The 11,614-nt window shown below is 48.4% G+C and overlaps 1 protein-coding gene across 1 annotated transcript; it reads left to right on the forward strand.

Annotated features, from left to right (window-relative positions):
* Positions 1 to 8,425: 8,425 nt before the first annotated feature.
* Positions 8,426 to 10,970, forward strand: LOC129091762 (NADPH oxidase organizer 1-like). The gene is made up of 7 exons (XM_054599456.1): positions 8,426 to 8,559; positions 8,669 to 8,749; positions 8,840 to 8,912; positions 9,290 to 9,473; positions 9,564 to 9,760; positions 9,873 to 9,965; positions 10,189 to 10,970. The coding sequence occupies exons 1-7, from the start codon at positions 8,485 to 8,487 to the stop codon at positions 10,968 to 10,970; spliced, it is 1,485 nt and encodes a 494-aa protein (XP_054455431.1). The 5' UTR covers positions 8,426 to 8,484.
* Positions 10,971 to 11,614: the final 644 nt, after the last annotated feature.

The following is an 11,614-nucleotide window of genomic DNA, read 5'->3' on the forward strand; positions in this document are numbered from 1 at the left end:
CCGCTCCTGTTGCTCCGGCTGCTGGTGCCAGCTCCAGGGTCACTGAACGGCTGGTTGTCATACCTAGAGAGCGTAGATGTCCCATGTTCAATGGCAGAACAGGTGTAGGCATAGCTGAGTGGAAAGAGGAGCTACAGGTGTGTATGCGTGCCCGCCACCTGTCTGTTCGTGATCAGGCTTTCTTCATCTTTGACCACCTAGAAGGGGAGGCCAGAGAAGAGATAAAGTATCGCCCCCGTGTGGAGAGGGAGGATCCTGACGAGGTTTTGACCATCTTGACTGAGCTTTATGGCTGTGTACATTCATATGTGACCCTGCAGCAATCTTTCTTCTCCAGGAAGCAGCAGGACGGGGAGACATTGTTAGAGTTTTCCTTGGCTCTGATGGCCCTGATGGAGCGTGTCAAGCAGTCAGCACCTGATGCTCTGCCTAATGCAGAAATCCTTCTTCGCGACCAGTTCGTGGAGCATGTGCTTGATGGTACCCTTCGCAGGGAATTGAAGCAGTTCATTCGTCGCGACCCCACTGCTTCTCTGCTTGACACACGTGGAGAGGCCATTAGATGGGAGAGGGAGGGCTCTCCAAGGGGTGTTAGGGAACGTAGCCACTCTCTTCCTTTGGCCCACGGTTTACAGTATGGAGTGCAGGGTAGTTCTCGCCCCGCCCCTCTTGTCTCACCCCATGACTCAGAGTTGAGCGAAGTGAAGGCTCTCTTGAAACGTCAACAAGGACAGCTTGACCAACTGGCCCAGACCATGGCTTCTTTGCAGGCTCGTCCTTTTCCACCTCGGCCCCCTCGCAATGGGCCTTTGATCTGCAGAAGATGTCAACAGCCAGGTCATTATGCCAGTGATTGTGATGGGGAGCGAGTCCCCCCTCGTCCCCGTGCTGGTTCTTTGACTGGTCGACCTACTACTGGGGCTGGATTTTCCCGCCCTGCATTTCAGCCGGAAAACTGACGCCCACTGAGCTGCGGAGCCAAAGCTCAGTTGGGGAGGCTAGAGGCTCGCAACCTGACCTCATTGATCGGATAATGGCACCGTGTCCCCATATTGATGTCTTGATGGGTGGGGTCACGGTTTCATGCTTGTTAGATAGTGGTTCCATGGTGTCTACGATCCCTGAAAGTTTCTTTGTAGAACATTTTGCATCATGGGGCCAAGAGCGCCTTCGGTCTTGTAATTGGCTGCAATTGCGGGCAGCTAATGGTCTTTGTATCCCGTACATCGGTTACTTGGAGCTGGATGTGACCTTGTGTGGAAAAGTGGTCCCTGGTTGTGGGATTCTGGTGGTGAGAGACCCTCCTGATGCTGCATCTGCTTCCCCGGGGATCTTGGGGAGCAACATCATTCGTCGATGCTATCGTGAACTCTTTGCCATGTATGGCCCCGCCCTCTTCAATGCGCCGTCGGTGGTTCAAGCCCCAGGCCCAGTCCTTGAAGCCTTGCAACGGTGCCATCAGGCCACCACAGAACATCAGAGAAACATCACTGGTTCCGCCCGGGTTCGTGGGAGACGGGCAATACGAATACCTGGTGGAGTACTGAAGCTTGTGGCAACTACCTGTGCAGAGCAGCGGGCTGGTCAGGCTGCGCTGTTTGAACCAACAGAGTCTGGCCTGCCAGCAGGGCTGCTGACTTTTCCTTGTGTGGTCCAGGTTACCCGTGGTACAGTTTACGTCCCAGTGGTCAATGTGGGGACGACTGATGTCCTTCTCTACCCACGTGTTGGTCTTGGCGCTTTAAGTAGTGCGCAGGTTGTCAGTCTACCAGCTGGCGTAACTGAGGTGAAGCTCACTACAGCCTCAGTTTCATCCCATGCAGCTGCTGGCACAACAACGGGTGGGGTACAAGCTGGGGACCTGTCCGCTTTAGCCGAGCAAGAGCAGAGTGAGGTGTATGCTCTGCTGCAGAAATACCAGGCAATTTTCTCGAATCACGACGGTGACTTGGGTTGTACCAACCTTATCTCTCACGAGATTCCCTTGCTGGACGAGATTCCGGTGAGACAGCGGTACCGACGGATACCACCTTCGGAGTACGAGGAGGTGAAGGCTCACATTGACCAGTTACTTGAAGCTAAGGTGATCCGGGAAAGCAATAGCCCTTTTGCTTCCCCATTGTCCTGGTCCGTAAAAAGGATGGTAGTCTCCGGATGTGTGTTGACTACCGCCTGCTTAATCGCAAGACACGGAAGGACGCATTTCCCTTACCTCGCATCGAGGAAAGCCTTGACTCCCTTGCTGGAGCTCGCTGGTTCACCACCCTCGATTTAGCGAGTGGGTACAACCAGGTCCCCGTCACAGAGCAGGACAAGTCGAAGACAGCCTTTTGTACACCTTTCGGTCTCTTCGAGTTTAACCGTATGCCATTCGGCTTGTGCAACGCTCCAAGCACCTTTCAGAGATTAATGCAAAGGATGTTTGGGGATCAACAGTGTCAATCCTTGCTCTTGTACTTGGACGATATTGTTGTATTTTCATCTTCTGTCTCTCAACACTTGCAGCGACTGGAGGTGGTCCTCAGTCGGCTTCAGAGGGAAGGCTTGAAGGTCAAACTTGAGAAGTGTGCCTTTTTCAAAAGGGAGGTCCGTTACCTGGGGCACATTATCTCGAGCCGAGGCGTTTCCACGGACCCTGCCAAGATTGAGGCGGTGGCAGAATGGCAGCGGCCCTGCCATGTGTCAGAGCTGCGCTCGTTCTTGGGGTTCGCCAGCTACTACAGGCGGTTCGTGGAGGGGTTCGCTAAGCTGGCAGGCCCCCTGCATAAGTTGGTGGCAGAGCATGCAGGTACCCGGTCCAAGCGAGGCTCTGGGCGGGATTTGGGCTCTGCATGGACACCCCAGTGTGAGCAAAGCTTCGAAGCTTTGAAGGCGAAGTTGGTCTCGGCCCCAGTGCTGGCCTATGCAGATTTTGCACGCCCGTTTATCTTGGAAATCGATGCAAGTCACAGTGGCCTGGGAGCTGTCCTTTCACAGGAGACTGACGATGGTGTTCGGCCAGTGGCGTACGCAAGCAGAGGGCTTCGACCCACGGAGCGCAACATGGAAAATTACAGTTCGATGAAACTGGAGTTCCTTGCACTCAAGTGGGCGATGGGAGAGAAGTTCCGGGAGTATTTGTTGGGGCATAAATGTGTGGTCTTCACGGACAACAACCCGTTGAGTTACCTGGATTCTGCCAAGTTGGGGGCCGTAGAACAGCGGTGGGCCTCCCAATTGGCTGTCTTTGATTTCGAGATCAGGTATCGTTCGGGACGCGTCAATAGGAATGCTGATGCCCTCTCCCGGCAGTATCTGTCAGGGTCCAGTCTGGCTGAACGGGTGCTACCTGGCACTTCGATCCCACTGCTCCCCCAGTCAGCTTCAGTCTCGGCTCCAGTGGTACCTGCAGCCCAGGCCGCGGTGTCTGTCTTCCGGGGCCATTCTCCATCTGACCTTTGTTCCTTACAGGAGGCAGATTCTCTCTTGGGTGACAACTTTCTGCGCTTTTGGCGGAGGCGGGTTAAACCGACTCAAGAGGAGAGGCAACAACTCCCTGCCTTAGCTTTGACGCTCCTGAGAGAATGGGACCGCTTGGTCGAACAAGGTGGTGTACTGTACCGCCGGACTTTCCGTTCAGATGGGGGGGAAGGGTGTCTCCAGCTTGTTCTGCCTGCTGTCCTTAAGAAGGAGACCCTGACCCAGTTGCATCAAGACCATGGTCACCAAGGTATCGAGCGCACCACAGAACTGGTACGACAGCGCTGTTACTGGCCGAGAATGTCTGCTGACATCAAAGAGTGGGTCCAGACCTGCGAACGCTGCCAAGTTGCCAAAGATTCAGGGTCAGTGCCCCACAGCTTTATGGGTCACGTGCTAGCGTCCCGGCCGAACGAGATTGTCGCCATCGACTTTACATTGCTAGAACCATCACAGAACGGGTTGGAGAACGTTTTAGTGATGACCGATGTGTTTAGTAAATACACTGTGGCAGTCCCAACCCGGGACCAGCGTGCTGTGACGGTTGCCCAGGTCTTGCTGACCGAATGGTTTTTCCAGTTCGGCGTTCCAAGCCGCATTCACTCCGACCAGGGTCGGAGCTTTGAGAGTTCCCTGATCCACCAGCTCTGCCGCTTGTACGAGGTTGACAAATCGCGAACCACTCCTTACCATCCAGCCGGCAACGGACAGGTCGAACGCTTTAATCGGACGCTCCATGACTTATTGCGAACCTTGCCAGTCTCCCGGAAGCGGGATTGGGTTTCTTGTCTTCCTCATGTGTTGTTTTGTTATAACACTACGCCACATCAAAGTACAGGGGAGTCACCTTTCTTCCTGATGTTTGGTCGAGAGCCCAGGCTCCCTGTGGACTTTCTTTTGGGCCGGGTCCAGGACCCTGAGCCAGGGGACGTACAGAACTGGATGACCGAGCATCAGGCAAGGCTCAGAGTGGCATTTGAGAATGCTCGTGGTAGGTTGTTGGCCGCTGCAGGTCAACGGAAGGAGCGACATGATCGGCATGTTCGAGAGGCCCCTTTGCAGGTGGGCTGGCTGGTCTATCTCCGAGACCTTGGTGTCAGGGGTCGACACAAGCTTCACGACAAGTGGAGCCCAGTGCTCTACCAGGTGCTGAAAGCCCCATCCGGCAGTGGAGCAGTTTACACCATTGCCCCTGCTGAGGAGCTCCACAAGGCTCGGCAGGTGCATCGGAATATGCTGAAGGCTCAGGTTGTGTCCAGTGCATGCCCTCCCAGGGTGCTTCCTCCACCCGCTCCGACGGCGCCCATAGGTTTCCCTGACTCACCTGAAGATGGGGAACTATGGCTGCTGGCCCGTGACAGTTCTGCACCTTCCGCCACTGAGGCACTAGCTCGATCTTGCCCTACGGGACCTGTTACTATGACTCCAGCAGGCGCTGGGCCTGACCCAGGTCCAGGCCCAAGTGCGGAGCCAGAGCGTGTTCATTCTGTGGCTCCGCCCTCTAGTGGTCAGCCTAGCTCTTCTCAGCCAACTCGGCGTCGTACTGGCCGTTCCACCGCCGGTCAACATTCCAACCTTCATCGTCTTCCCCAACCGGTGGGCATCAGGGGTAATGGGGTACTTGAATTTGCAGGTCCTGTGGTAAATGCACAGTCTGTTCTGTTTAGGCCTTGGTCCTAGGTGGTTTGGTTAACAAATAGTCTGCCGTCGGGGCGACGACGCAGAGAGTGGGGGTGGAATGTGGCAGGTTGAGTGTTGCTCCTCCTCCACTCAGGTGATTTCTGGTGGGCAGATTGCAGAGTGGTTTCACCTGTATAAGTGCTGCGCCTTCTCTGGCGCGCACACTGCTGCCTGGCACTCGTGGCGAAGACTCGGTGTGGCGTCTGTTAGTTGTTGGTTTGTTGTCGGTTGGTGTGGCGTGCTTCAGTCACTTGAAGGTGAGTAGGCATGACGCTACTTTCGTGCAACTTTATGATGACAAGCAGGTGCCCAGTGATCGCGAGTGTTTTTGTAACTTTCCAGCGTTGTTGGCCGTGTTGTTCGGGGGCGGCATTGTGAAGAGTGAGGGGAGTGTGGCATCCGCTCTGTACTGTTGCCGCAGCCGGTGATCAGTTTCGGGGCGTAAAGCTCTCTTCGTTCGGGTAAGCGTGCTCTTTTGTTAACCTGCTGGTTGTGTTAGCTTTGTGCTTAGCCGTCTGCTCTCTGTCCTGCTGTAGCTGTTGGAGCCGCAGCGGTGCTTTTGCTTTTCTTCCTCCTCCTGTGCTCTGGTGAAGCTGCCCTGCACGGCTCTGTGACGTAGCCTACACCTGGCGATCCCAAACGTAAACCATCCACGGCCTCCGGTCCTGGGGCGGCCGCTCTGTCTTCGCCATCCGCTCCGTCTTCTCCATCCACTCCGTCGTCTTCATCATCTTCGGCTGCTCCGGCACCGTTGCCTTTTTCCACACAGTCCGATGTGGCGGTTGCATTCCCACGCAGCGCTAAGTTTCCAGTCCCACCACAACTCTTATCGGTTTGGTTAATTGTCTGCTTTTCCTTTCATCTTTTTGTGTTTGTGTTCTTTAGTTTATTTGTTTGGGTTAAATCCTATACATACATATATTTTTGTGTTGCGTTTTGTTGACCCATTTGGGGTTAAGCATATCAATATTTTCTTATTATTTCTGATCTATTGCTTTGGGGTTCAACTGATTATTTTCTGTTTAGTTTAACATAGCTGTTGGGTTTGTGTTTGGGGTGTTATGTGTGTGTTTTATTATAGTCCTCTGTTTTAAATGATTGTCGTAACAACCTGAGTGTCTCGCCACAACAGTAGTGTAATTTTGTGTTTCTTTCTTGTGTTTCCAGGACAGGAGCTGGTGTAGCGGGCGGCAGGCTTTGATTTGGTTTGTAGTGGTTCTTTTGTGGTTTTGAGTTGATTTAGTCTGACCGCCTCGCTACAGCCTAGCTCTGTGCCTGTTGTATTTATTTCTACTTTGGGGTTTTGACTTGACACTTCAGTGGTTGTTGAGATCCCTGAGCTCTTTCAATTCTGCTTACTGTAAATAAATAAAATTATATCTTTTGTACGTCCGTCTCTCGTCCTTTATACAAAACGTGCAACGAATCTGTGTGACCTCTGGTTGGCCAAAGTACAGGGCCAAGGTTGTATTTCCTGGGGTGCAATTCCCCAGGTGGCGTTGTCGAGCAACTTTCCCCCCTTCTCTCCATTTCGCCACACTAGCATAGAAACCATCCAGAGATTAGTAGTTTTAAGATGAAATAACATAAGTTATAACCGACCTAGTGAGGCTGTAAAAGACAAAACAAATAAAGAATTTTGGTTCTGCCAAACTGCCCTTTATTCATGCATCTTAGACCATTAGGGCCCCATAGATTTTCCACACAAAAAAAAGTATTTCATAAATGCTACTGTATACATTTCCCCTCCTGTCTAAAGCAGTATTTACCTACTTTTTGTGAAAAAATTTGGTGTTCAAAGACCATGTACAATACTTGAACGATTGAAATTATGCCATAGGTCTTTATCAGTGAAAACATTTTGACATGTCACAGTATGAAAAACACAGATTTAAATAATAAAATGAATGATGTTTGAATTCCATTTAACTGCTTCAGGGACTTATTTGGACACTTGATTTCTTTTCCTATAATAACAATATCTATAGCCTATAAGGTGTGAGTCATTTTAGTGGTGGGGCATCCATTTAAGATTTTTATCTCCAATGTTTTTCTTTCTCTTTTGCTTTCCCATTAAGAGTGAAAATACACCGAACTTCCACAATGGTAACATCTTTTCCAAAGTGAGGTAGAACAATTGTGGGAACGTTTTTCCATAACTGTGGCTCTTTAACATCTGAACGCAGAATCTTGAATAGTTTACTTTCTGGAGAAAATAATTACTTTTCTTTTGCTTATGGACACCATAATGAACATGTGCTTTACTTCCTCCTCAGGAATCGTTTCACATAAAAGGAAAAAGAGCTTTGCACTAAATATAAACATTGGGAATGTTTCTGGTGACACATGAAGGTGATGGCAGTGGACAGTGTCATATGTTTGTTTTAACATAACTGACTGACTGAAAGTACATCTCGTGCCACTTCCTGAAGATTCTCGGTAACTGTGTGACACACACACGCACACACGCACACACACACACACACACACACACACACACACACACACACACACACACACACACACACACACACACACACACACACACACACACACACACACACACACACAGAGTTTTATAACAAAGAACTGGTTTGGTGATTGTAATAAGTGTGTCGTCAGTCTAACCAGAGGGCGTCTTTTCTCATCAGCAGCACGTTTCTGATTTATTATTCATCTCAGCCTTTCTTTATGAGAATAATGTCCCTTTTGAAGAAAAAAGAGGAGTTCCATTGACTATTGCCATGAAAAATGCCCCAAAACTATTTGTTTTTTTAGTGTGGAATTTGAATGATGATAAAAGTCGTATTTATTGTCATATTTAAAATGAAAAAACATTGCCGTAAACTGATGATCAAAAAATGATTTAAATGCATGAGCTACTCTGACTATGTCTTCATTCATGTCAAAATGTTATTCTTTGCTGCCAAGTGGCCCGTCTGCACATGTAAGTTTGGGTGAGTGCAGTACATGATTTAAAATGGGTCAAAGTGTTTTCACACTCAGACTTCCAGCTTTGTCAATTATGAATACATTCCCCTCAATATGATGTCACTGAAATGTTAAAACTAGCACTATATTCTCTTGCATGATCTCTGACTTTGATGCCAACTTGACTACAAGAAGATCCAGTTACACTTGTGTGACAAAGACTCTGCACGTGTGCATCCTTTTTTCCAGCCCTCAGGTGTTGCTCACTCAGACTCCACCTCCGTTCTGTGAAGCGTATATAAAACGCAGCAAACATTCAGATTTTTGTCAGAGCAGCAGAGGCAGTTCAGCTCGACACTGAAGGTCAATAAAGCAGCTATTCATCCTGACAGCTCAGACACAATCAACTGGACGATGGCCGTTGATCAACGCTTCATAATCAGTGCCCGCATTATCGGAGCCGTCCACAGGGACACACCAAAACTGAAGGTGAGTGAAGACCTCAATTGTTATTTATTTTAGGGGTTTAATGTCTCTGCTGTATTTGTGTGTGTGTGAAAGTTTCTTGTCTCTCATCATTTATTTTCTCTCTCCACAGATGTTCATGATATCTGTGTTGTGGTCTGACGAGACTGAAGTTATTGTCTACAGGTCCTTCAAGGATTTCAAGAAATTTCATGTAAGACCAAAGAAACCCACTTGCTGTACTCGGTGTGCTGTTTATATTGTAGGAAAAATTATTAAATTAAATGTTTATTCTTTCCAACAGAGGCAGCTGAAAAAGAGGTTCCCTCACCTGAACCCTTTCAGGAAAAACGACAGAGTGATCCCAAAATTTACAGGTAAGATTACTTCAACTGTGGTTTACAAGATGTATTTAAATGGTCTCTTATGAGCAACTGTGTATTTGTGGCCATTAATTACAGGAATAGCCAACTGAAACAGTTAAATATCTGAACAAACATGGTTTGTTTAGCTTGCTTGTCCTCTGAGGTGCACTGATGTATCCTTAGAGCATCGTTTCAGTAGGCATTAGTGATGTGTCTTATTTGTGTCTTTCTTTGGTCTTTGTTGAAAAGATGTAAGCATTTATAAAAGACCATGGTAATGACATTAAAATATTTCTAAGAAAGATGCTTTATAAATGTATTTCTTATATTCCTCTTCCACTCAGCATATGTTGTATTAATCCTGAAACTGTTTCCTCTCCTCTCTCCAGGGCAGGTCAGGAGGAACAGCCTCCAGAAGAAAGGATCCAAGCGATCTGTCCAACGGATGAAGTTCCTGGAGAGCTACTGTGACAAGCTGTTGAAGTGCGACCAAACTGTGACTCAGAGCTCAGAGGTGGCTCAGTTCTTTATGCCCAAAGAACAGGACCTGCAGCCAGACTTCACCAAGAACAGGTAGGTTGTCATGTCAGTGTTTAGGTCAAATCATGTGAGTGTTTAATAGAAGCTCTTGATTCTTAAATGACTGACTTTTCTCTCACACAGCATCATGATCCTGCTGTCTGATGGCTCAGGTGGAGGAGGGGGTGATGTGACTCGCCAGCATGCAGGCAGCATCACTCACCCGTTTGTCACCCAGACTTACCGCTGCGTGGCCGCTTACGAGACAAAGGATACCAAGAACCGTCCGTTTAAGGTCGCTGTGGACGAGAAGCTGGATGTCCTGATCAAAGACTCTGCAGGTCAGTGCTTAATGTTTTTAATGTAGTTACTTCCATGAAAATCAGCAAAATCCTTGAGCTACCCCCACACCCATTTCTGTGATGCTGAAAGTATGTTTTATTTCCTCTCCAGGTTGGTGGCTGGTGGAGAACGAAAATAAGCTTTTGGCTTGGTTTCCTGCTCCTTACCTGGAGTTATGTGAAGGAGAGGATGATGATGATGCTGGTTTCCAGCTTGCAGGTGTGTGTTACTTGCAGTCACAGTGGAATATTAATGAGCAAGAATGCACGTAAGAAGAACTGATGTCATTTAAGCATTTTGATTACAGAGCTGAACCTTTGAGAGCCTGACATTGGTGTGACATCATCTGGCAAAAACTCATTTTAATGAAGATAATATGTAGCTGTACAGCAGTTCCTGAGCTTGTTGTCTTGTTTGTGACCTTTAGGTGCCCTGTACTGTGCCGTGAGGAGTTACTCTACTAAGAAGGAGGACGAGGTGTCTGTGCCCATTGGCTCTGTGGTGGAGGTGCTGAGGAAGTCTGACAACGGCTGGTGGCTCATCAGGTTCAATGGAAAGGCAGGTTACATCCCCTCCATGAACCTGCAACCATACAACAACCCACGGGCAGGCCTTTACAGCCTGCAGAAAAAGCTGCACAGCTCCACTCTGAACCTGGCAACCAGCAGGGAACCTCAGGCTCCTCGTCCATCCGGCATCAACGAAGAAAATAGTCCACAACGGGATTCTGCAGGTCAGTCCAGAGGAGAGCCCAGTCTGCCAGGGCGTCTCCACAAGGCCCGATCTCTGGATGTTCTCTCTGAGACCTGGTCGCAAACGCCGACGGAGAGGGAAGCCTCAACCTCAGAAGGCCGCGCACGCAGCTTGAGCAACACAAGCACTGAGATCAGCTTCTCAGACTTCTCCTCAGGCAGCGAATCATCAAGTCCAACAGTCAGTCCTTCAGCCTCACCTCAGCCTGGTGTCAGTGACAGTGGGATCAGCATTCCTGATCTCAGCCTCTGCGACCGCCGAGGCTCCAACACTAGCTCTGACAGCTCTGGATCTTTAAGCCCCAAAGGAAGTGAGACGGCTTCAGTGTTTCCCAGGATGCCACCCAGACCAAAAACAGAGGAGATCCTGACCCGCTGCACCACCATGACCCGCAAGGCAGCCCTGGCTACCAAGACCCGGCTTCAGATTCAGCCAGAGTCCATCCACAGCCGCTAGGGAATCACAAGACTTTGATTTATGAAGTATTCATATAACTTATGTTACCGGTTAGACCCCATAGGGTCTGTCAGTCAAGTGTGTTTTGTGCGGCATTTTAAATATCTTGATTTCAATTTTTTGTCATACCAGAGATTGAAGATATAGTAATATTTATAAGATAAATATATGCTGAAAACCATAAAATACCATAATAATAATAATGTAGCTTCAATGAAGCTTCAGGGGGAGCCACTTTAGGGTTGAGTTAAGTTTAAGATTGTTGGAGTTGAAGTAGTTAAGTATTTACACTCAACTTTATTTTAATGTTAACATCAGCAAAGAAATCCTCAAAGAATAGACTAAACTCCAGTGTGAAGGCTTCTTGATTAATTTCCAAATGAAGGCATGAAATCTAACAGGCGCGTTAAACAAGCTGTCATTAGATGAGAAGGATTACATGTTTCTTGTCAGAACATGTTATTAATTATTTATTATATATTTTTTCTGTTGCTTATTGTATTATTATTTATATTGTCCATTTGTGTACAGTATGCACTGCAATTTAACCTGTTCACAATGCAGCTTCATAATGTGTAAGTTTCACATAAACATGTCAATAAAAGTCTTATTTACACTAAAGTAACAAGAAGTTCCTGTTCGAT

This window comes from Anoplopoma fimbria, chromosome 5 (genome assembly GCF_027596085.1).
Source record: "Anoplopoma fimbria isolate UVic2021 breed Golden Eagle Sablefish chromosome 5, Afim_UVic_2022, whole genome shotgun sequence".
Lineage (NCBI taxonomy): Eukaryota > Metazoa > Chordata > Actinopteri > Perciformes > Anoplopomatidae > Anoplopoma > Anoplopoma fimbria.

Coding starts and splice junctions, on each gene's coding strand:
- LOC129091762 (XM_054599456.1), top strand. CDS start 8,485: ATGGCCGTTGATCAACGCTTCATAATCAGTGCCCGCATTATCGGAGCC. Junction 8,560..8,668: donor GGGACACACCAAAACTGAAG/GTGAGTGAAGAC, acceptor CTCTCTCCACAG/ATGTTCATGATATCTGTGTT. Junction 9,761..9,872: donor CCTGATCAAAGACTCTGCAG/GTCAGTGCTTAA, acceptor TTTCCTCTCCAG/GTTGGTGGCTGGTGGAGAAC.